General features: G+C 41.7%; 1 protein-coding gene across 1 annotated transcript in view; it reads left to right on the top strand.

The window, feature by feature from the left end:
• Nucleotides 1-15,316, top strand: part of LOC138975129 (sodium/glucose cotransporter 4-like) — a 44,517-nt gene extending 29,201 nt beyond the window's left edge. The window contains exons 3-14 of the mRNA XM_070347791.1: nucleotides 489-593; nucleotides 1,105-1,164; nucleotides 1,707-1,811; nucleotides 2,172-2,280; nucleotides 3,376-3,456; nucleotides 4,029-4,258; nucleotides 6,288-6,423; nucleotides 6,834-7,092; nucleotides 8,582-8,744; nucleotides 10,008-10,229; nucleotides 11,355-11,499; nucleotides 12,099-15,316. Coding sequence (XP_070203892.1) covers nucleotides 489-593; nucleotides 1,105-1,164; nucleotides 1,707-1,811; nucleotides 2,172-2,280; nucleotides 3,376-3,456; nucleotides 4,029-4,258; nucleotides 6,288-6,423; nucleotides 6,834-7,092; nucleotides 8,582-8,744; nucleotides 10,008-10,229; nucleotides 11,355-11,499; nucleotides 12,099-12,316 — 1,833 coding nt within the window. The 3' untranslated portion in view covers nucleotides 12,317-15,316. The remainder of the gene's footprint in view (nucleotides 1-488; nucleotides 594-1,104; nucleotides 1,165-1,706; nucleotides 1,812-2,171; nucleotides 2,281-3,375; nucleotides 3,457-4,028; nucleotides 4,259-6,287; nucleotides 6,424-6,833; nucleotides 7,093-8,581; nucleotides 8,745-10,007; nucleotides 10,230-11,354; nucleotides 11,500-12,098) is intronic.
• Nucleotides 15,317-26,283: the final 10,967 nt, after the last annotated feature.

Here is a 26,283-nt window from a genome sequence, read left to right as displayed (position 1 = left end):
TTTTTCATCAAGACAAGATCAGTACAATTCGAAGTTTTGAAAGTTTGAAAAAAGAAAAGCCCGGAAGCAGGGTCACGCAAGGTCGTGGTTTTCGTAGCAGACGGCGGTTTATAGGCAGTCAAAAGCCATCGCTAGAGTTCTTATGAACCACATTCGTTTGTTTCGTGAAAAGTCAGAGGTACATAATAACGTGCTATTGCAGATAAGCTCACAGCGAGCCGCATTCAAACTACAAACTGACGACCGCATTGTGAAAAAGGGAAACTGGATCACACGGGTTCACGATGGCTCATGGGAAATATAAACCACGCAAAAATAAATTCTTTGAAAATTGCTCGCTCTTTACGTAGGGCACCTAGGATGTTCCCGTTTGGTGAGCGTTCAAATGGAAGGGTGTTTATACTGTGTGAAAAAAGCCTGACAGTATCTGTGATGGTTTACGGGAGGCTTACTGTGCCTTTAACTAACTTGTGTTTCTTATTCTTCAGGTGGGAGCCTCCCTGTTCGCCAGTAACATAGGCAGCGGTCACTTCGTGGGACTGGCCGGGTCCGGTGCTGCCAGTGGTATCGGTATAGCCGTCTTTGAGCTGAACGTGAGTTACACATCGCGGTTATTAAAACAAATGTCAAAATTAACGGAATGTGATTGTCCTATTTGTAATTTGAACAGAAGTCAAGTATTGTAAGTGCGTTAGTTGTCTGTTCTAGAACGTGTTTTATTTTTACAGCATGTTTAGATTGTGTGGTGTTTGTGTGTGTGTGTGTGGGCGGGGGTGGGTGGGGTGTGAGTGTGTGTCTGTGTGTGTGTGTTTGTGTGTGGTGGGGGTGGGGTGTGATTGTGTGTGTGTGTGTGTGTGTGTGTGTGTGCACGCGCGTGTATATATGTGTGTGTGTGTGTTGTCTGTCTGTCGGGGAGCGAGTAGGAGAGGAGGAGACGAAACCAGAGTATAGGGTGCGCGTACTTTGAGGGAGGGGGGGGGGGGGGGGGTAAGGAGATGGTGTGTTTTAATGCAACCTCTTGTGGGACTATATTTCCTCAGAATCTAAGATTTGTGATGAGTTCCTCCGTGAAGGTCTCTGTACAAGATCTGTTCTCTTTTACAGGCCATTTTCATCCTCATGATCCTAGGATGGCTGTTCGTACCAGTGTACGTTGCTGCCGGGGTGAGTAGTTTTTAAAGCAAAAAAAGAGAACAAGAACAAATACTTTATTGTCTGTCTTTATAAAATAGGAAACTGTCTTTAAGCCTGCCTCACATATACAAAACAATATTGCACGAAAACATGCAAATATAACATTTAAACATTCGATTAAACATTCGAGATGCAGATCGCTGGTGTTTATCATTCTTCGACATGAAATCTTGTATTGAAGGCTACTATCCATCAACAACTTTTAAATCCCAGAACACCAATAAAGAAAAGAATGGATGAATAATTAATGAAAGACAGGTATTTTAGTCGGAATCTAATTAACTCCGTTTAGCTTAACAAAATCAACGCATGTTTTACTGTGCACACAGAGTTTAAACGATACTTTATGTTGTATTATTATGGATTGAAGCCAACGCATTCTGTTCTTCTTTGTTTTCTTGCTGGACTTTTCTGGAGAAGTGAAAGAATCCTCGCGTTTTGCTTCTATTTCCATGATTTAAGATTGAAATGGAAGAAGTGTTTACATGTTTACTTTTTTTTTACCTGTGCAGGTGTTCACGATGCCAGAATACCTGCGGAAGCGGTTCGGCGGACAGAGGATTCGCATCTACCTGTCTGTGTTGGCTTTGCTTCTCTACGTCTTCACAAAGATCTCCGTATGTTGTTTTTGTTTTGTGTGTGTTTGTGTGTGTGTGTGAAATTGATTTTTCCATGAAACAAGGCGATGTTAAAACTTCAATTTAAAACTTAAAATTGATGGTTTACAAGTTACATCAAACCCTGCTTTTTTGTGTGGAACCCGTGACATCATCAACGTAAACTGATTGGTTTGACGGATGTTTGACAACTGAGTAGTTTAACCAAGAAGTTGACATATATCTTAGTATTCAAATTTTAATTTTAATTCATCAATTAACTATTTTCAATTATTTTTTTGCGCAGAAGTTGACTTATGTGGGTGTTTAAACTTGTTACTTAATCAATTTATAGATTAATTAAGTGAATGTTCTTTGCAGGCTGACTTGTATTCCGGGGCCATCTTCCTGACACAAGCATTGCCGGAGTTGAACCTCTACGTGGCTGTCATCATTCTATTGGCAGTGGCCGCCATCTTCACCATTGGAGGTGAGAAAGTTCAACTCGTTAGCTTCCGGGTTGACGCGCAGGGGGGGGGGGGGGGGAGGGGAGGAGGCATGTCTGTGATTCAATGATCTGAAGAATTCTAAAGATTAGTGTTTTGTAGTTTGGCTGGTTTATTGGTTGGCCAGTTGATTGATTGGTCTGCCCGATCTCATGGTGTACCTTTATGTCATACGTCTGCTTGGTCGCCATTTTCAATACGTGAAAGAATAAAAATTCAGCTCGTTAGTTTCCGTTATAACTCGCAGGGAGTCTACATAATTATGTGATTGTAAGATGCTTCAGGGTGAATCAGACCCCGCATATTGATCTCTCCCGGTTGGGTGGCACCCACATTCGGTTCGTGCACCTCAGTCCAGAACTCCCGCCTGTCTAGCCCCTGCCCCCCTGTCTCATTTTGGAAGCCCCTCCTGTTCATACACTAGGCCCAGCCCCTGCCCCCTGTCTCATTTTGGAAGCCCCTCCCGTTTATACGCTAGGCCCAGCCCCTGCCCCCCTGTCTCATTTTGGAAGCCCCTCCCGTTCTTACACTAGGTCCAGCCCCTGCCACCCTGTCTCATTTTGGAAGCCCCTCCCGTTCTTACACTAGGCCCAGCCCCTGCCCCATTTTGGAAGCCCCTCCCATTCATACCCTGCACCCTTGTCTCATTTTGGAAGCCCCTGCCCCTGCCCCCCTGTCTCATTTTGGAAGCCCCTCCCGTTCATACACTAGGCCCAGCCCCTGCACCCCTGTCTCATTTTGGAAGCCCCTCCCGTTCATACGCTAGGCCCAGCCCCTGCACCCCTGTCATTTTGGAAGCCCCTCCCGTTCATACACTAGGCCCAGCCCCTGCACCCCTGTCTCATTTTGGAAGCCTCTCCCTCTCATACACTAGGCCCAGCCCCTACCCCCCTGTCTCATTTTGGAAGCCCCTCCCGTTCATACACTAGGCCCAGCCCCTGCACCCCTGTCTCATTTTGGAAGCCCCTCCCGTTCATACACTAGGCCCAGCCCCTGCACCCCTGTCTCATTTTGGAAGCCCCTCCCTCTCTTACACTAGGTTCAGGCTTGACTGCTATGTGTTGCATGATACTGTGCAGGTGGTCTGACGGCTGTGATCTGGACCGACTTCATCCAGACCATCATCATGGTTGTAGGAGCCTTCATTCTCATGATCATGAGTGAGTACGAAGAAAACTATTCAAGGTAGAAGGTCGTTTATAGCGCTATCAAAACATTCAGTCAAACTGTCGGCATGTATAATCTGACCTGTATACACAGGATCAGTCCCCACTGTTTCATAAACATATATTGCTGCACATACACAAACACACACACACACACACACACATACACACAGACATACACACACACACACACACACACGCGCGCGCGCGCACGCACGCACGCACACACACACATACACACAAAAACACACATACACACACACACACCCACACACACACACACCCACACACACACACACACACACACACACACACACACACACACACACACACACACACACACACACACACAGTCCAGTCACTATCTCTTGAATGTTACAATACGATCACGACCGAGTGCACAAACATTACTAACAGTGAACTCCTTCATAAGTAAGTATTAAGCAGACTTTCGCTGATCGTTTGCAAAGAAAAATGTGTATTTGGCATTGAGTAGGTTGAGTTAATGTCGATCTTATATCCTACGCCTACAAAAATATCTACTTTTTAATTCTTATCTTTTACAGGTTTCATCAAAATCGGAGGTTACGAGCAGCTTCAGAAGAAGTTTTTCGAGTCGTACCCCAACACCACCATTCAGAACTGGGACAACAAAAACTACTCTTATGCCAAGTGCGGCATCCCGCCAGACAACTCTTGGCATCTTATCCGTTCAGCCGATGACGGTGGTCTCCCTTGGCCCGGCGTCATGTTCGGTCTGACCATCTCTTCTGTGTGGTACTGGTGTTCTGACCAGGTGAATACTTTGGGTATTTAAGTTTTGGAGGGTTAGGGCTGGAGTGGGGGGGCCCGGGTAGCTCAGGTGGTAGAGCACTGGACTTGTGATCGAGAGGTCGCTGGTTCGAATCCGGGCCGGGACGGACACGGGTCAACTTTATGTGCAGACCCAGAGACGGTATCCATCTCCCACCCCCGTGTCACCACAATGGCACGTTAAAGATCTTGGTCATTCTACCATAAGTGCAGATGGCTGATACCACCTAAACACGCAAAAATGAAAAAGCCGTGAGGGCGTAAAACTCGAATCGTATAAACCAATTCATGTCCAATATAGGCAATTAAGACCTGACGGACAATACGCCCCTTAAAATGTACTTTTGTCTGGAGTGGGGAAGGGGTGTGCCTGTATGAGGTTGTTACAGTCCAAACTGCCCGTGCGACCCCCTCTCGAACGAGACCACCGTCCCAAAAGGATCTCAGACGAGTTTTCTTCTTTATTATTCACCTCATCATAGCGAAAATAACTGCTTTTGGTCGGTGTCGTGGGTGGTCGTTATACACAGGTTCGACAGTAACTAGGTGACATTTAAGGGAAGTGTCCCACATTTACACTCTTACCACAAAGGGGGGAGGCAGGGCGTGAAAGGAGATTTGGTATAGGATAAGTTTTCACAGCAGAGTTCGAAACACGGTGTAAAGCCTGATAATGATTGGGCGAAGTCTACTTCACAAAGTGTACTTCACACAATCTACTTCACACAGTCTACTTCACAAAGTCTACTTCACACAGTCTACTTCACACAGTCTACTTCACACAGTCTACTTCACACAGTCTACTTCACACAGTCTACTTCACAAAGTCTACTTCACACAGTCTACTTCACACAGTCTACTTCACACAGTCTACTTCACAAAGTCTACTTCACAAAGTCTACTTCACACAGTCTACTTCACACAGTCTACTTCACACAGTCTACTTCACAAAGTCTACTTCACACAGTCTACTTCACACAGTCTACTTCACACAGTCTACTTCACACAGTCTACTTCACAAAGTCTACTTCACAAAGTCTACTTCACAAAGTCTACTTCACACAGTCTACTTCACACAGTCTACTTCACAGTCTACTTCACACAGTCTACTTCACACAGTCTACTTCACAAAGTCTACTTCACACAGTCTACTTCACACAGTCTACTTCACACAGTCTACTTCACAAAGTCTACTTCCCAAAGTCTACTTCACACAGTCTACTTCACACAGTCTACTTCACACAGTCTACTTCACAAAGTCTACTTCACACAGTCTACTTCACACAGTCTACTTCACACAGTCTACTTCACACAGTCTACTTCACAAAGTCTACTTCACAAAGTCTACTTCACAAAGTCTACTTCACACAGTCTACTTCACACAGTCTACTTCACACAGTCTACTTCACACAGTCTACTTCACACAGTCTACTTCACACAGTCTACTTCCCAAAGTCTACTTCACAAAGTCTACTTCACAAAGTCTACTTCACGAAGCTCGCTGCACAAAGCTTTGGCCTTGAACTATCGGTAAAAAGACTTCGTAAAATCCTTGCGAAGTCGACGTCGGGCTCAGTTAAAGCCTGATATTAATTGAACGTAGTGGACTTTGCAAAATCTACTTCACTAAGTTTGCTGCGCGAAGCTTTGGCACCGTATTTTCGGTAAAAAGACTTCATAAAGTCTTCGCGAAGTCAACTTCGGGCTCAATTAAGGGCAGCCTTAAAGCCCGATATTTATTGGGCGAAGTTCTACTTCACAAAGCTCGCTGCAAGAAGCTTTAGTACTGAATTTTGGGTAAAAAGTCTTCCCAAAATCTGTATGAAATCAAATTCGGGAACAAAATTTAGGACAGCCTTGAAACAGTGCTATGTATGAATACTGTAAGACGCATGAATCTGTACAGCTGTACATGTGTACATTGTTACGGTGTCTCACGTGCAGGTGATTGTACATGTTTACGGTGTCTCACGTGCAGGTGATTGTACATGTTTACGGTGTCTCACGTGCAGGTGATTGTGCAACGTGCACTTGCCGCCAAGAACCTTGCCCACGCCAAGGCCGGCACGCTGCTGGCTGGCTACCTCAAGTTCCTGCCCATGTGGCTCATCGTCTTTCCCGGGATGATCGCCCGCGTCCTCTTCCCAGGTCAGTTACATCACAATCTCCTCCTGCGTGCTGAGCAATAGACCTGCGTGCTGAGCAATAGACCTGCGTGGTTCTTTTTTCTTTTCTTTTATTCTGTTTTGATACCTTATAGCCTACACACTTTTCGACAAGAAAACGAAGAAGAAAAAAAAGAAGAAAAAAGCGCGACGGGACAACGATAACCTGTGGTCGAATAGCATGGTATGCCATGATACGTATTGTTCATAGTCCGATTGTTTAACCTGCGTGGTTCTAGTGAAAATAAATAATAATGTTATTGTTTGGGTTTTTTCTCCAAATGAACCTATTAGAAAACTGCCCGGATTTCCAGAAAGGTAACCTCACAGAAAGACAGCGCAATACCAATACCAATACCAATAACAATACCAGTTTTGATTTTCTTCACCCAGACATTGTGGGGTGCGCTGACCCCGACGAGTGCGAGAAGTACTGCGGCAGCCGGTCCGGGTGCACGAACATCGCCTACCCCACCCTGGTGCTGGAGCTGATGCCTGCAGGGCTGCGAGGTCTGATGCTGGCCGTCATGATGTCCGCCCTCATCTCCTCCCTCACCTCCATCTTCAACTCCTCCTCCACCATCTTCACCATGGACATCTGGCGGCGCATCCACAAGAACGCCTCGGAGGTGGAACTCATGATTGTAGGAAGGTGAGAGCGAAGTAGTGTGTATATATATATATGTGTGTGTGTGTGTGGGGGGGGGGGGGGTGGGAGGTATAAATCAATTTGTTGAGCGCACCTTTGGACAGCTTTTTCTTTACCATATTCGTCATGGACATCTGGAGGCGAATCCACAAGAACGCTTCGGAGTTAGAACTCATGATAGAAGGTGAGAGCGAAGTGGTGACGGAGGTGTTGCGTTATTGGTTGAGCCCACCTTTGTACAACTTCTTCTTTATCAAATTCGCCATATGCCTCTGGCGGCGCATCCACAAGGACGTCTCGGACATGGAACTCGTGAAAGTCGGAAGGTGAGAGCGAAGAGGTTTGGGAGATATTGAGTTATTGGTTGAGCGCACCTTTGTACGACTATTTTTTTACCATCTTCACTATGGATGTCTCAACTCAACTCAACTCAACTCAAATTTTATTGGCTTCAATTTTCACATAGCGCCTCGGAGGTGGAACTCGTGTTAATCGGAAGATGAGACAAATTAAAGCTGGAAGGTTGAGAACAAGAACACGTGGATTCCTAAAGCCCTTGTGGTTCACTATCGTTGTATGTATCTGGGTGGCCGAGTGGACTGGGTGGCCGAGTGGACTGGGTGGCCGAGTGGTAACGCACTTGCGCTCGGAAGCGAGAGGTTGCGAGTTCGACCCTGGGTCAGGGCGTTAGCAATTTTCTCCCCCCTTTCCTAACCTAGGTGGTGGGTTCAAGTGCTAGTCTTTCGGATGAGACAAAAAACCGAGGTCCCTTCGTGTACACTACATTGGGGTGTGCACGTTAAAGATCCCACGATTGACAACAGGGTCTTTCCTGGCAAAATTGTATAGGCATAGATAAAAAAAATGTCCACCAAAATACCCGTGTGACTTGGAATAATAGGCCGCGAAAAGCAGGATATGCGCCGAAATGGCTGCGATCTGCTGGCCGATGTGAATGCGTGATGTATTGTGTAAAAACAAATTCCATCTCACACGGCATAAATAAATCCCTACGCCTTGAATATGTGCGCGATATAAATTGCATAAAAAAGATTTTTAAAAAAATCCCTGCGCTTAGAACTGTACCCACGGAATACGCGCGATATAAGCCTCATATTGATTGATTGATTGATCTAATGAACATTGGATTGTCCTTCTTTGATTCATGTTGCGTCAGGGACAACTAAAACTCGAGAAAATCTTCGCGAAGTCAGCTTCGGGCAAAATTAAGGACATCCTTAACAACGACACACTGGAACACTAGAGTACTGGAATACCCCTATTCATTGCAGATTGTGTGTTATATAGTTAATATACCCCTCTTCCTTGCAGATTGTGTGTTATATAGTTGATATACCCCTCTTTCTTGCAGATTGTGTGTTATATAGTTAATATACCCCTCTTCCTTGCAGATTGTGTGTTATATAGTTAATATACCCCTCTTCCTTGCAGATTGTGTGTTATATAGTTAATATACCCCTCTTCCTTGCAGATTGTGTGTCATCGTGCTGGTGGGTGTCGGTATCGCGTGGATCCCCATCGTGCAGAACATCTCTGAGCTGTTCCACTACATTCAGGCTATCACCAGCTTCCTGGCTCCCCCCGTCTGTGCCGTCTACGTGCTCGCTATCTTCTGGAAGAGAACAAATGAACCGGTGTGTTTGAGCACTTTGTGTGTCTGCCTGTCTGTCTGATTTTCGCTCGCTACCTCCCTGCCTCTGTCTGTGTATCTGTTTGCCTGTCTGTCTCTCTGTCTCTCTGTCTATCTGTCTGTCTCTCTTTTCTCCCACTTTCTCTCTATATATGTTTCTCTCCCTCCCTCCCTCTCTCTCTCTCTCTCTCTCTCTGTCTCTGTCTCTCTGTCTCTGTCTCTCTCTCTCTGTCTCTCTCTCTCTCTCTCTCTCTCTCTCTCTCTCTCTCTCTCTCTCTCTCTCTCTCTCTCTCTCTCGCGCTCGCGCAGTTGAAAGGGGAAAGCAGAATTGGGTCTCACAAGTTAAATGCCTCCTTTGCATGAATGGATTTGGAGATGTGTGGATGAACGGGTCTGTAGGTAGGGAATGTGTGTTTATTAGATCATTACAGCAACGTCTTCAAGACTGCTTTGAGCAACACTGGCACTGTAAACTTGAGACAAGTGTGAGATTTGATGTATACAGGATGTTTAAAGGAGAACTTGAAAAAGAAAAGTATCTGGGTGTCATTGAAAACCAGTACATACGCAAAATGTACACAAAGTTCAGACTTGGCATTACACCATTGAAGGTAAATAAACTGCGCTATAATCCCGAGTGCGCTGAATCCAGAAAATGTACATTTTGTAAATCAACGGAAGAAAATGAAAACCACTTTCTGTTTAAATGCCCAGCTTTCAATGCAATTCGTCAAAAGTACATTGGTGCTTGTTTTGACCTTGACCAGTTCTCCAACTCATCGTTGTGCATTTTACAGACTGACAACAAATTACGACTGATTGCATTGTCAAATTATTTGTTCTACGCGTTTAGACAAAGAGAAAATCAATTGTGAAATAGACTGGTGTGATCGTATAACCTAAAATCCTTGTCTTCATCTTACTGTATTTTTTTCTGTTTTTACTTCTTGTTCTATGTGTTGATTTTAAGTTGCCTTGCTTCCGGACGGTCAAGTCCACTTTGTTCACCTGCAAATTATTTGCTCCCCCTTGTACATACACATTGTGTTTGATGCAATAAAAATTCGCCTTCTCTCTCTCTCTCTCTCTCTCTCTCTCTCTCTCTCTCTCTCTCTCTCTCTCTCTCTGTCTCTGTCTCTGTCTCTGTCTCTGTCTCTGTCTCTCTCTCTCTCTCTCTCTCTCTCTCTCTCTCTCTCTCTCTCTCTCTCTCTCTCTCTCTCTCTCTCTCTCAATCTGTTTAACTGTGACTGTTCATCTCGACACACAGGGAGCGTTCTGGGGCCTGATGGTGGGGCTGGTGGTGGGCCTGGTGCGCTTTGCCTGGGAGTACTCCTACACCAACGTGCCGTGCGGGGAGGAGGACCAGGACGGACGACCGGACATCATCAGCAAGGTCCACTACCTGCACTTCGGCATCCTCCTCTTTGGCATCGTCTTCATCGTCACCGTCGTCGTCTCCCTCCTCACCGAGCCCATCGACGAAATCCACGTAAGGAATTCACAGGGAAACGGGTCCATTATTGGGCCGGTTTCATGCACTTGCGGTGGTCACACTGAGAGTCGGATTACCGCTTTGGCACCCGACTGTCGTTACTTACCGGATAACCGTGTCAGAAACAAGGCCAATGTTATCATAATAGAGCATTTGTTGTTTGTTGTTTGTTGTTTGTTGTTTGTTGTTGTTTGTTTGTTGTTTGTTGTTTGTTGTTTGTTGTTGTTTGTTGTTGTTGTTTGTTGTTGTTGTTTGTTGTTGTTTGTTGTTGTTTGTTGTTGTTTGTTGTTGTTGTTGTTCAGGGTAGATAATTGATTTGACTTTTTTCTCGTATGTCAAAGTTGCAAGGTTTTGCCTATTGTGATTTTTTTGTCGATTTTGTATTTGGCCATTCCGTTTTTATCTGGTCGATTTTGAGGGTACCCTTATTTGAGCGGCGGTCACGTGATCCCTGTAAAAGAAATCTTTATTCCAAAAGGCGATCCTGATAGTTAAGTGAACGGCTTATAAACTTGCATATACAGTTTTAATGCAATGACACTGAAATTCATTCTTTAATTTGAGTTCGAAATTTGTTGCAATAATTTGTTGGCCAAGTTTATTTCTCACGGGAAGGGCTGTGCGCTTAAGGTATTTCTGTCGGTTTATCAGAATTTCCGCGGACACAACTTACGAATTCCGCTGGAGTAATCTATTTTTCCGCGTCCCAGTCCATCACAGTATCTATAACTTGTTGACTGAATGATATGGAGAGAAGTGAAGATGGAACAGAACACTAAAGGCTTGAGAGTTAAATTGTGCTGACTGAAAACTCCTGATAACTAAGTCATGTTGAGCTTCAATGCAGTGGGTGGGAGAGTGAGTGAGGAGAATGTCTTTTTTACCTGATCCAAACGAGTTGAATTTTAGTCTCAGAATGCACCAGATTGCACAGATTTTAATGTACCATTTTAAATCAAATTCGGGGGAGCATGCCCCCGAACCCCCCTAGAAAAAAGGGATTTCCTTTTTTTTCATCACAAGAGAGTCCCACCCCTGATTTATGTTATACTGGCAGGCACATAGAGCCCTTTTAAGACCACAATGACTTGACTAACCCTGTCTTGATTTTGCTATTAACAGCTGCAACGACTGTTGTTCTGGAACCGGTTCAGTACGCTGAAGAGAACCGACCTATCAGAAGTGGAGGCTGAAGCCGAGGAGCAAAAAGAACCCGAGAAGGACAAGAAAGGAGGAATGGTCGCTGCTCTGTCTGGCGACGGCAACGGTCAGTTTGGTACTTTGAGGGCTAGGTGGCTGGTTGGGTGGCGGGTTGCTTGGTTGGTAGGTTGGTTGAACGGTTTGGTGGCTGGTTGGTACGTTCGTTCGTTCGTTTTCTTTGTTCATTCGCTCGTTCGTTCGTTCGTTCGTTCGTTCGTTCGTTCGTTCGTTCGTTCGTGTGTCCGTCCGTTCGTTCGTTTATTATCTAGAGTTTAAAAGTTAGGTCTAGCGCCAAAACGAGGCTTCCAATTGTTATCAATGTAAGGTCCTTTCTAACTGCACAAAATAAATGCTTTGAAAATGTCTCACTCTCAACGGAAAGCAGCCAGGATGTTCCCGTTCGGTGAGAGTTCAAATGGAAGTGTTTGTTCTGTATGTAAAGGCTCAGGGAGCTCAGTGATCAGACACAATGGGAGGCGGAGGGTGGCTTTAAGATGACTACGATGGTATTGGTGTTGGCGGTGGTGGTTGTGCTGCTGCTGCTGATGAAGATGATGGCGACGATGACGACGACGATGACGACGACGACGACGATGATGATGATGATGATGATGATGATGATGATGATGATGATGATGATGATGATGATCTCCTTGTGCTTTTCAGATTACGACAGCTTGCCGTGGTACAAGAAGGGGTGCCAGTGGATCTGTGGCATCGAGAAGATGACGGGCGAGGAACACCAGCTGACGGACGCGGAGATGCGAGCCATCGAGGAGAAGCAGACCAGCATCCACGAGGAGCCTTGGGTTCGTCGTCTGCTCAACGGCAACGCGGTGGTCCTCATGACCTTGGCCATCTTCCTCTGGGGGTTCTTTGCTTAAGGAAGACCGACCAGCAACTCTTCCTGCAACATCGTGTTTCTTTTTCAGATACGTTTTTGCTGCTTTGGAGGACAAGAGATTGAACATTGTGGGGTTTTTTAAGACTATTGTTTGTTTCAGACTAAAAACGGAAAGATATTGCTGGAAATGGAAGTTTTGGGTCCAAGCTATGCAATTGAACAGGACATTCTGGCTAAACAAAACATGATCAGGGGAAAACGTTGTAGATTAAAGCTCCTGTCGGTGAAAAGTCGGGGTCGATGCATTGGGTAGAAAAATCAGGTTGTGATCAAAAAACTGTTTTAGGATCAAAGGTTTTTTTTCTGGAAAGGAAGTTGGGATCAACAGTCAACACCATTGAAGGTGGGGAATATAAAGGTCAAAGATATTGGGGGGGGGGGGACTAGAGGGTCTTTAATATGACGTTAATCGATGCAATCCCCAACAGTTGAAGACATTTGTGAATCTCTGTGTCTGTAGTTGCTGCCAGGTTTAGATCACACACAACAAATGCATAACAAAAGAAAAAAAAAAACTACCTGTAGCTGAAGCTATGAAATGTTCAGGTTATTTTCGTTTGTTTCATTTTGTCATATAAACAAGCTCTATAGTGTTGGACAGCATTCCTGAGATTGCTTTACTTGTGTACATATATCGCCAGGTCGGTGGATCACTTATTTCTTTCGAAATATTGAAAGCCAGTATAATTATTTACAATAATCATTTTTGTTTACTCATCATTTTATGTTTCGTGCTTTTTCATTTTCCTCGATATTATCATGCTCTAAAAGAAGGGAGATAAACACCTGCAAACCCAAGTGTGGATAGTTTTTGCTCCCAACAGTTTGCTAAATGCTGAATTGTATGTGTCATATTCATTAAAGACGGTTGGAAAGGGAGATAATTTGTGGGGAAAGTAAAGATCCGGGAAAGAAGTGAACACGTATTTCGAATATTTACTTATAGTCCACCTGCTCTTGAAAGAGAAATGCCATACTTGTTTAACGCGCTATAAAAGTGTGTTTTTATATGAAAGCAGTTTGTTTGTTTGTTTTTTGGTTTTCTTTTTGCCTATGTTGTTTTCGGGCTGTATGTAAGCTTTTAGCATAATGTAGACCCCTTTACAAACATTCCGAGTCTCTTAGGGTGTGAAAGTGTCCTCTAGGACATTAGCGAGATTTAAGAAACAGCACGTTTCGTTTTGCAGCTCGTTTCGTTTGGTGAATGAGTCACCCCGCGAAACGGAACGTGTAACGAGACGGCATAGGCCGCAGACAAGATTTAGATGTATTCACGTTTCGTTTCGGAATGAAAGGCCGGGCATGGCAGGATATGATCCGCTGACTGGGCATGGCATAATTTCAACTCCACGAGTCAATAAAGGATTGACATACTCGCATTGCACGCACAAGAGCTTCACATTTTTCAATTCATGCACCTGATCACATACGAAGCCAGAATAAAAATTCGATGCGATGACCTACTTCTGCTTCGCCATTTGCTTTCTCACCATGAAGTTGGATAAATGTACCAGGATCAGCACCCTTCAAAATATTTCAGTTCACAACAGTTGTCTACCTCCAATGAACACATTCTCAGCGCTGAAAGACTGTGAAAGGGTTGATGAATCTAGCAATGCATAAAATGGCCAACAAATAAAACTGTTAGTGTGCAAAAATACTCACAAAAGTTGACGAAATATTGTTCGTTTTTTGGGGGTGGAAAACGTGACTGCGTTTTGACGTTCCACGTTCCGTTTCAGTTGACCTTCACCTTTCCAGCGAGAGACCCCCGAAATAATGACGTTTACCACAACTTCAAAACGAAACGTCCCAACGTTTCGTTTCTTAAATCTCCGTAATGATGTTTAACAAGTGGTTTGAAATCCATAGGCACAGAGTTTTGTATGTTTAGTGTCAGTGCACGGTTTCTTTAGTGACTATTTGTACAGAAACTTTGGTTTGTTTTGGGCGGAATATGGCACAGCAAAATTCTAAATCCATATGTTCAAAAAAAATATATAATGGCTATTCAAAATCTTTGAAGTATGTACATTTGTGAAAAAGCACCATATTCGATACTAAAGGGGGGGAATCTGCACATTGAAAATGATCTGGATTTGCTTAATATTAATTACATTTTGGGAAAGGTAGGCTACTTGCTGAGAGCTGTCAGATCATTACCTGTTAATTGTCAGCATTGTGTGTGTATGTGTGTGTGTGTATGTGTGTGTGTGTGTGTGTGTGTGTGTGTGTGTGTGTGTGTGTGTGTGTGTGTGTATGTGTGTGTGCTTTCCAATCTGATTTACTGATCATACTTTACTAATCAGATTTAGACGTGTAATATCACTGTGTTATCTCCAGCGTATCATAGAACTTTGAAGGTCGTTTTTTGAAAACATTATACTGACCAGCAATTGTTTTAATGAAACCTTACATCACGAAACGGCACATATCAAAAAGAGCCATTCACAAATTTAAAGACAGAGAGCATTTTGCTTCACAGAGCTGACGGTTAATTTTGTCTATGGCTATCCGTTTTAATTTCGCAGTTTAAATAAGTTGGTTATCAAAGAAACAAAATTCTCGTGGATTTATTCTATGATTGTTGTAGTCTCGTCCATACAGTCAGATTTGACAAAGACAATTGTTTAGATTCGAAAGGCATTCATGCTTTAGGTGTATTAGGTTTACTAGCTAAAACCTCGGCGAATAACACAACAACGTGCCTTTATCAACTCTAGAAACACTGTCTACAAGTGTCTGTGAATCTGTAATCCTCGTTCTGTCATGCAGTGTTTGAAACCCATTTGCTTACATTTTATCGTGCTCAATCAGTTATTTTGCTTGTTTATAGATTTCGTGTGTATCTAACTGTATCAGTATAGTGTGAAAATACTAATGATGTTATGTACCTACTTTAAGTAGTAGTAAATCAGTGCATTGAATGTCGTTTGAATAGTTTGTGATGTTCAAAACGAAATAAAATGTATTGTTTAGATTCGTTGCAGTTGGTGTGTGTGTGTGAGTGTGTGTGTGTGTGTGTGTGTGCGTGCGTGCGTGCGTGCGTGCGTGCGTGCGTGCGTGCGTGCGTGCGTGCGTGCGTGCGTGTGTGTGTGAGACAGAGAAAGGGGAAAGATCCTGTGTATGTGCGTGTGTGTGTTTGTTTGTCTATCTGTCTGTCTGTACGTTTGTGTGCCTTTGTGGTGAGTTTTTTTTACTCAGTCTGCCAGTCTGGTGTATTGTATAAATATAAATAAATAAATACGTGAATGTAACTACACATTACACTGATATTTGCAATTCTTACCTTTGGCGCTAGTATGCCGTCATAACAAAACAGTTACCAAGATTCTGGGTTGAGGTGCACGAAGTGAAACTGGGTGCCATCCAACTAGGTCGTACGCAACCGCGGGGTCGGATTGGTTGAAATTGAGATTTGATGTGATTTCAACCAATCAGATCCCGCGGATGTGCACCACCCAGTTTGGTGGCACCAAGTTTCGCTTCATGCACCACAGCCCAGTATACTGGCTAGCGTATTTGTCCACTTCTACCTGCAAACAGTGTTCCCAAAATGGGCGTCGCTGTACCTTTCCTGTGCAATAATAATAATAATAATAATAATAATAATAATAATAATAAAGTAGATGTGTACTGCCGGGCAGTACATACCCCAAGCGAAGTCGTCCATCTGTGTGTACATGATTCTCTCTCTCTCTCTCTCTCTCTCTCTCTCTCTCTCTCTCTCTCTCTCTCTCTCTCTCTCTCTCTCTCTCTCTCTCTCTCTGTCTTAAAATGTGTCATCGATGACGTGTTTTCATACTTGCTAATGCGGCAGGCTAATCATGACGTCAAATTGAAACTTCTTGAAGTCTCTCAGAAAGGGACATGAAAACCATGTGGGGGTTACTGGTTTGGGCTGAAAAAAAAACCCAACTCCACCTAAAATTCAAGCGCCTATGGGGCTGAATTATGCAGCATAAATTGTGAAACATCAGGATATCTCACACTTTCAATTCTGCCATCATGTCAAATCTGACAACAAACCTACCCACAAAATGTCATAAATATTGGTGTAGAATTGAGACTTAACGGTTTTTAACTGCCAAAAATAAGTTTTTTTGACTGGAATAGTTTGTCTTGAAATTCAGTTTGGGACAACGGACCCACCCACTAAATTTCATAAAGATAGGTGAAAATTTAAATGTAACGGTTTTTAACTGCCAAAATTATGTTTTTCTTCTGGAAAAGTATGGAGTGAAAATCAGTTGGGGACAACGAACCTACCCACAAAATTTCATAAATATCGATGAAGAATTGAGATTTAACGGTTTTTAACTGCCAAAAATAAGGTTTTTTGTCTGGAAAAGTATGTCTTAAAATTCAGTTTGGGACAACGGACCCACCCACTAAATTTCATAAAGATAGGTGAAGAATTGAAATTTAACGTTTTTTAACTGCCAAAATTATGTCTTTCTTCTGGAAAAGTATAGAGTGAAAATCAGTTGGGGACAACGAACCTACCCACAACATTTCATAAATATCGGTGAAGAATTGAAATTTAACGGTTTTTAACTGCCAAAATTATGTTTTTCTTCTGGAAAAGTATGGAGTGAAAATAAGTTGGGGACAACAAACCTACCTTTAAAATTTCATAAGAATCAGTGAAGAAATAGGATTTAACGATTTTTTAACGGCCTTTAAATCATTGGTGATGTCATCATAACCCAGTCGTTGTAGCTGTCGTCGTAGTTGTTGGTGTTGTTGTTGTCATGTTCGTTGTCGTGATTGTTGTTGTTCTCGTGTTGTTGTTTTTGTTGTTGTTGTTGTTGTTGTTGTTGTTGTTGTTGTTGTTGTTGTTGTTGTTGTTGTTGTTGTCGTCGTCGTCGTCGTCGATGTCATTTGTTGTTGTTGTTGTTATCGTCGTCGTCGTCGTCATCGTCGTCGTTGTCAGAGGTTATTTCTAAAGATTTCATTGATAGTCTTTGTTCTCGTCACCAAGACTTGCTAAGAACAAGCTTGGAACAGCAAGAGTTCCAAGAACAAGATTAGAACAACTCATTACATCATTACCAGTACGTCATTTGTATTTAGAACACACTTTAGAAAAAAACTCTTCAGCTACAAACCAGTCACCCTCACATGTCCGAGGTGTTTGTCTAAACCACTTACTGAAATGTTTTGAGGTTTAATGACCATACACATGTTGAACCGGTGAGTGTCTTCCGCTGCTTAATTCGCAAATAACTATTTTATTAAAGTCCGCTTGAAACGCTCAAAGATGAAATTCCATGTTAAAAAGTGACAAAAGTTTCACATTTTCCCGTTGTAACAGCTTCCGATGATATTATATGAAAATTCTGATCCTCTGAGAGGATTCCCCGAAACAAAATCAGTTTGTACGCCTAATTTTAATAGAATTGTCCAAACAGTGTCGCTAATATTGTGCTAAAAGATGAATTCTAGAACAATGTCCAGACAGACACCACTTGGCAAAAAAATTTTCAGTGCTGGGAGATGAAAAAAAAAACTACCTCGCTACGCGCGGGCTCCGCCCGCGCTCCGCTTGGATAAAGTAGATGTGTACTGCCGGGCAGTACATACCCCAAGCGAAGTCGTCCATCTGTGTGTACATGATTCTCTCTCTCTCTCTCTCTCTCTCTCTCTCTCTCTCTCTCTCTCTCTCTCTCTCTCTCTCTCTCTCTCTCTCTCTCTCTCTCTCTCTCTCTCTCTCTCTCTCTGTGTCTTAAAATGTGTCATCGATGACGTGTTTTCATACTTGCTAATGCGGCAGGCTAATCATGATGTCAAATTGAAACTTCTTGAAGTCTCTCAGAAAGGGACATGAAAACCATGTGGGGGTTACTGGTTTGGGCTGAAAAAAACCCCAACTCCACCTAAAATTCAAGCGCCTATGGGGCTGAATTATGCAGCATAAATTGTGAAACATCAGGATATCTCACACTTTCAATTCTGCCATCATGTCAAATCTGACAACAAACCTACCCACAAAATGTCATAAATATCGGTGTAGAATTGAGATTTAACGGTTTTTAACTGCCAACAATAAGTTTTTTTGACTGGAATAGTTTGTCTTCAAATTCAGTTTGGGACAACGGACCCACCCACTAAATTTCATAAAGATAGGTGAAAATTTAAATGTAACGGTTTTTAACTGCCAAAATTATGTTTTTCTTCTGGAAAAGTATGGAGTGAAAATCAGTTGGGGACAACGAACCTACCCACAAAATTTCATAAATATCGATGAAGAATTGAGATTTAACGGTTTTTAACTGCCAAAAATAAGGTTTTTTGTCTGGAAAAGTATGTCTTAAAATTCAGTTTGGGACAACGGACCCACCCACTAAATTTCATAAAGATAGGTGAAGAATTGAAATTTAACGTTTTTTAACTGCCAAAATTATGTCTTTCTTCTGGAAAAGTATAGAGTGAAAATCAGTTGGGGACAACGAACCTACCCACAAAATTTCATAAATATCGGTGAAGAATTGAAATTTAATGGTTTTTAACTGCCAAAATTATGTTTTTCTTCTGGAAAAGTATGGAGTGAAAATAAGTTGGGGACAACAAACCTACCTTTAAAATTTCATAAGAATCAGTGAAGAAATAGGATTTAACGATTTTTTAACAGCCTTGACACTGAACATTTGATAAATCATTGGTGATGTCATCATAACCCAGTCGTTGTAGTTGTCGTCGTAGTTGTTGGTGTTGTTGTTGTCATGTTCGTTGTCGTGATTGTTGTTGTTCTCGTGTTGTTGTTTTTGTTGTTGTTGTTGTTGTTGTTGTTGTTGTTGTTGTTGTTGTTGTTGTCGTCGTCGTCGTCGATGTCATTTGTTGTTGTTGTTGTTATCGTCGTCGTCGTCGTCATCGTCGTCGTTGTCAGAGGTTATTTCTAAAGATTTCATTGATAGTCTTTGTTCTCGTCACCAAGACTTGCTAAGAACAAGCTTGGAACAGCAAGAGTTCCAAGAACAAGATTAGAACAACTCACTACATCATTACCAGTACGTCATTTGTATTTAGAACACACTTTAGAAAAAAACTCTTCAGCTACAAACCAGTCACCCTCACATGTCCGAGGTGTTTGTCTAAACCACTTACTGAAATGTTTTGAGGTTTAATGACCATACACATGTTGAACCGGTGAGTGTCTTCCGCTGCTTAATTCGCAAATAACTATTTTATTAAAGTCCGCTTGAAACGCTCAAAGATGAAATTCCATGTTAAAAAGTGACAAAAGTTTCACATTTTCCCGTTGTAACAGCTTCCGATGATATTATATGAAAATTCTGATCCTCTGAGAGGATTCCCCGAAACAAAATCAGTTTGTACGCCTAATTTTAATAGAATTATCCAAACAGTGTCGCTAATATTGTGCTAAAAGATGAATTCTAGAACAATGTCCAGACAGACACCACTTGGCAAAAAAATTTTCAGTGCTGGGAGATGAAAAAAAAAACTACCTCGCTACGCGCGGGCTCCGCCCGCGCTCCGCTTGGATTAAGTAGATGTGTACTGCCGGGCAGTACATACCCCAAGCGAAGTCGTCCATCTGTGTGTACATGATTCTCTCTCTCTCTCTCTCTCTCTCTCTCTCTCTCTCTCTCTCTCTCTCTCTCTCTCTCTCTCTCTCTCTCTCTCTCTCTGTCTTAAAATGTGTCATCGATGACGTGTTTTCATACTTGCTAATGCGGCAGGCTAATCATGACGTCTAATTGAAACTTCTTGAAGTCTCTCAGAAAGGGACATGAAAACCATGTGGGGGTTACTGGTTTGGGCTGAAAAAAAACCCAACTCCACCTAAAATTCAAGCGCCTATGGGGCTGAATTATGCAGCATAAATTGTGAAACATCAGGATATCTCACACTTTCAATTCTGCCATCATGTCAAATCTGACAACAAACCTACCCACAAAATGTCATAAATATCGGTGTAGAATTGAGACTTAACGGTTTTTAACTGCCAAAAATAAGTTTTTTTGACTGGAATAGTTTGTCTTGAAATTCAGTTTGGGACAACGGACCCACCCACTAAATTTCATAAAGATAGGTGAAAATTTAAATGTAACGGTTTTTAACTGCCAAAATTATGTTTTTCTTCTGGAAAAGTATGGAGTGAAAATCAGTTGGGGACAACGAACCTACCCACAAAATTTCATAAATATCGATGAAGAATTGAGATTTAACGGTTTTTAACTGCCAAAAATAAGGTTTTTTGTCTGGAAAAGTATGTCTTAAAATTCAGTTTGGGACAACGGACCCACCCACTAAATTTCATAAAGATAGGTGAAGAATTGAAATTTAACGTTTTTTAACTGCCAAAATTATGTCTTTCTTCTAGAAAAGTATAGAGTGAAAATCAGTTGGGGACAACGAACCTACCCACAAAATTTCATAAATATCGGTGAAGAATTGAAATTTAACGGTTTTTAACTGCCAAAATAATGTTTTTTTTCTGGAAAAGTATGGAGTGAAAATAAGTTGGGGACAACAAACCTACCTTTAAAATTTCATAAGAATCAGTGAAGAAATAGGATTTAACGATTTTTTAACGGCCTTTAAATCATTGGTGATGTCATCATAACCCAGTCGTTGTAGTTGTCGTCGTAGTTGTTGGTGTTGTTGTTGTCATGTTCGTTGTCGTGATTGTTGTTGTTCTCGTGTTGTTGTTTTTGTTGTTGTTGTTGTTGTTGTTGTTGTTGTTGTTGTTGTTGTTGTTGTTGTTGTTGTCGTCGTCGTCGTCGATGTCATTTGTTGTTGTTGTTGTTATCGTCGTCGTCGTCGTCATCGTCGTCGTTGTCAGAGGTTATTTCTAAAGATTTCATTGATAGTCTTTGTTCTCGTCACCAAGACTTGCTAAGAACAAGCTTGGAACAGCAAGAGTTCCAAGAACAAGATTAGAACAACTCATTACATCATTACCAGTACGTCATTTGTATTTAGAACACACTTTAGAAAAAAACTCTTCAGCTACAAACCAGTCACCCTCACATGTCGGAGGTGTTTGTCTAAACCACTTACTGAAATGTTTTGAGGTTTAATGACCATACACATGTTGAACCGGTGAGTGTCTTCCGCTGCTTAATTCGCAAATAACTATTTTATTAAAGTCCGCTTGAAACGCTCAAAGATGAAATTCCATGTTAAAAAGTGACAAAAGTTTCACATTTTCCCGTTGTAACAGCTTCCGATGATATTATATGAAAATTCTGATCCTCTGAGAGGATTCCCCGAAACAAAATCAGTTTGTACGCCTAATCCAAGCGGAGCGCGGGCGAAGCCCGCGCGTAGCGAGGTAGTTTTTTTTTTTCATCTCCCAGCACTGAAAATTTTTTTGCCAAGTGGTGTCTGTCTGGACATTGTTCTAGAATTCATCTTTTAGCACAATATTAGCGACACTGTTTGGACAATTCTATTAAAATTAGGCGTACAAACTGATTTTGTTTCGGGGAATCCTCTCAGAGGATCAGAATTTTCATATAATATCATCGGAAGCTGTTACAACGGGAAAATGTGAAACTTTTGTCACTTTTTAACATGGAATTTCATCTTTGAGCGTTTCAAGCGGACTTTAATAAAATAGTTATTTGCGAATTAAGCAGCGGAAGACACTCACCGGTTCAACATGTGTATGGTCATTAAACCTCAAAACATTTCAGTAAGTGGTTTAGACAAACACCTCGGACATGTGAGGGTGACTGGTTTGTAGCTGAAGAGTTTTTTTCTAAAGTGTGTTCTAAATACAAATGACGTACTGGTAATGATGTAATGAGTTGTTCTAATCTTGTTCTTGGAACTCTTGCTGTTCCAAGCTTGTTCTTAGCAAGTCTTGGTGACGAGAACAAAGACTATCAATGAAATCTTTAGAAATAACCTCTGACAACGATGACGACGACGACGACGATAACAACAACAACAACAAATGACATCGACGACGACGACGACAACAACAACAACAACAACAACAACAACAACAAAAACAACAACACGAGAACAACAACAATCACGACAACGAACATGACAACAACAACACCAACAACTACGACGACAACTACAACGACTGGGTTATGATGACATCACCAATGATTTATCAAATGTTCAGTGTCAAGGCTGTTAAAAAATCGTTAAATCCTATTTCTTCACTGATTCTTATGAAATTTTAAAGGTAGGTTTGTTGTCCCCAACTGATTTTCACTCTATTACTTTTCCAGAAGAAAGACATAATTTTGGCAGTTAAAAAACGTTAAATTTCAATTCTTCACCTATCTTTATGAAATTTAGTGGGTGGGTCCGCTGTCCCAAACTGAATTTTAAGACATACTTTTCCAGACAAAAAACCTTATTTTTGGCAGTTAAAAACCGTTAAATCTCAATTCTTCATCGATATTTATGAAATTTTGTGGGTAGGTTCGTTGTCCCCAACTGATTTTCACTCCATACTTTTCCAGAAGAAAAACATAATTTTGGCAGTTAAAAACCGTTACATTTAAATTTTCACCTATCTTTATGAAATTTAGTGGGTGGGTCCGTTGTCCCAAACTGAATTTCAAGACAAACTATTCCAGTCAAAAAAACTTATTTTTGGCAGTTAAAAACCGTTAAGTCTCAATTCTACACCGATATTTATGACATTTTGTGGGTAGGTTTGTTGTCAGATTTGACATGATGGCAGAATTGAAAGTGTGAGATATCCTGATGTTTCACAATTTATGCTGCATAATTCAGCCCCATAGGCGCTTGAATTTTAGGTGGAGTTGGGTTTTTTTTCAGCCCAAACCAGTAACCCCCACATGGTTTTCATGTCCCTTTCTGAGAGACTTCAAGAAGTTTCAATTTGACGTCATGATTAGCCTGCCGCATTAGCAAGTATGAAAACACGTCATCGATGACACATTTTAAGACAGAGAGAGAGAGAGAGAGAGGGAGAGAGAGAGAGAGAGAGAGAGAGAGAGAGAGAGAGAGAGAGAGAGAGAGAGAGAGAGAATCATGTACACACAGATGGACGACTTCGCTTGGGGTATGTACTGCCCGGCAGTGCACATCTACTTTATCCAAGCGGAGCGCGGGCGGAGCCCGCGCGTAGCGAGGTAGTTTTTTTGACTCACATGCGAAGCAAAAGTGAGTCTATGTACTCACCCGAGTCGTCCGTCCGTCCGTCCGTCCGGACGTCCGGACGTCCGGACGTCCGTCCGTCCGTCCGGAAAACTTTAACGTTGGATATTTCTTGGACACTATTCAGTCTATCAGTACCAAATTTGGCAAGATGGTGTATGATGACAAGGCCCCAAAAAACATACATAGCATCTTGACCTTGCTTCAAGGTCAAGGTCGCAGGGGCCATAAATGTTGCCTAAAAAACAGCTATTTTTCACATTTTTCCCATTTTCTCTGAAGTTTTTGAGATTGAATACCTCACCTATATATGATATATAGGGCAAAGTAAGCCCCATCTTTTGATACCAGTTTGGTTTACCTTGCTTCAAGGTCAAGGTCACAGGAGCTCTTCAAAGTTGGATTGTATACATATTTTGAAGTGACCTTGACCCTGAACTATGGAAGATAACTGTTTCAAACTTAAAAATTATGTGGGGCACATGTTATGCTTTCATCATGAGACACATTTGGTCACATATGATCAAGGTCAAGGTCACTTTGACCCTGATGAAATGTGACCAAAATAAGGTAGTGAACCACTAAAAGTGACCATATCTCATGGTAGAAAGAGCCAATAAGCACCATTGTACTTCCTATGTCTTGAATTAACAGCTTTGCATGACCTTGGATGACCTTGACCTTGGGTCAAGGTCACATGTATTTTGGTAGGAAAAATGTGTAAAGCATGTGAGTCGTATGGGCTTTGCCTTTCTTGTTTTTTCATCTCCCAGCACTGAAAATTTTTTTGCCAAGTGGTGTCTGTCTGGACATTGTTCTAGAATTCATCTTTTAGCACAATATTAGCGACACTGTTTGGACAATTCTATTAAAATTAGGCGTACAAACTGATTTTGTTTCGGGGAATCCTCTCAGAGGATCAGAATTTTCATATAATATCATCGGAAGCTGTTACAACGGGAAAATGTGAAACTTTTGTCACTTTTTAACATGGAATTTCATCTTTGAGCGTTTCAAGCGGACTTTAATAAAATAGTTATTTGCGAATTAAGCAGCGGAAGACACTCACCGGTTCAACATGTGTATGGTCATTAAACCTCAAAACATTTCAGTAAGTGGTTTAGACAAACACCTCGGACATGTGAGGGTGACTGGTTTGTAGCTGAAGAGTTTTTTTTCTAAAGTGTGTTCTAAATACAAATGACGTACTGGTAATGATGTAATGAGTTGTTCTAATCTTGTTCTTGGAACTCTTGCTGTTCCAAGCTTGTTCTTAGCAAGTCTTGGTGACGAGAACAAAGACTATCAATGAAATCTTTAGAAATAACCTCTGACAACGACGACGATGACGACGACGACGACGATAACAACAACAACAACAAATGACATCGACGACGACGACAACAACAACAACAACAACAACAACAACAACAACAACAACAAAAACAACAACACGAGAACAACAACAATCACGACAACGAACATGACAACAACAACACCAACAACTACGACGACAACTACAACGACTGGGTTATGATGACATCACCAATGATTTATCAAATGTTCAGTGTCAAGGCTGTTAAAAAATCGTTAAATCCTATTTCTTCACTGATTCTTATGAAATTTTAAAGGTAGGTTTGTTGTCCCCAACTTATTTTCACTCCATACTTTTCCAGAAGAAAAACATAATTTTGGCAGTTAAAAACCGTTAAATTTCAATTCTTCACCGATATTTATGAAATTTTGTGGGTAGGTTCGTTGTCCCCAACTGATTTTCACTCTATACTTTTCCAGAAGAAAGACATAATTTTGGCAGTTAAAAAACGTTAAATTTCAATTCTTCACCTATCTTTATGAAATTTAGTGGGTGGGTCCGTTGTCCCAAACTGAATTTTAAGACATACTTTTCCAGACAAAAAAACTTATTTTTGGCAGTTAAAAACCGTTAAATCTCAATTCTTCATCGATATTTATGAAATTTTGTGGGTAGGTTCGTTGTCCCCAACTGATTTTCACTCCATACTTTTCCAGAAGAAAAACATAATTTTGGCAGTTAAAAACCGTTACATTTAAATTTTCACCTATCTTTATGAAATTTAGTGGGTGGGTCCGTTGTCCCAAACTGAATTTCAAGACAAACTATTCCAGTCAAAAAAACTTATTTTTGGCAGTTAAAAACCGTTAAGTCTCAATTCTACACCGATATTTATGACATTTTGTGGGTAGGTTTGTTGTCAGATTTGACATGATGGCAGAATTGAAAGTGTGAGATATCCTGATGTTTCACAATTTATGCTGCATAATTCAGCCCCATAGGCGCTTGAATTTTAGGTGGAGTTGGGGTTTTTTTCAGCCCAAACCAGTAACCCCCACATGGTTTTCATGTCCCTTTCTGAGAGACTTCAAGAAGTTTCAATTTGACGTCATGATTAGCCTGCCGCATTAGCAAGTATGAAAACACGTCATCGATGACACATTTTAAGACAGAGAGAGAGAGAGAGAGAGAGAGAGAGAGAGAGAGAGAGAGAGAGAGAGAGAGAGAATCATGTACACACAGATGGACGACTTCGCTTGGGGTATGTACTGCCCGGCAGTACACATCTACTTTATTTTAATAGAATTGTCCAAACAGTGTCGCTAATATTGTGCTAAAAGATGAATTCTAGAACAATGTCCAGACAGACACCACTTGGCAAAAAAATTTTCAGTGCTGGGAGATGAAAAAAAAAACTACCTCGCTACGCGCGGGCTCCGCCCGCGCTCCGCTTGGATAATCACACACACACACACACATACACACTAATTACATTGCAGAGCAAGCGAAGCTCT

This window comes from Littorina saxatilis, linkage group LG9 (genome assembly GCF_037325665.1).
Source record: "Littorina saxatilis isolate snail1 linkage group LG9, US_GU_Lsax_2.0, whole genome shotgun sequence".
Taxonomy (NCBI): Eukaryota; Metazoa; Mollusca; class Gastropoda; order Littorinimorpha; family Littorinidae; genus Littorina; species Littorina saxatilis.
Note: the sequence above shows the minus strand (reverse complement) of the source record. Positions and strands in the feature narration are given on the sequence as shown.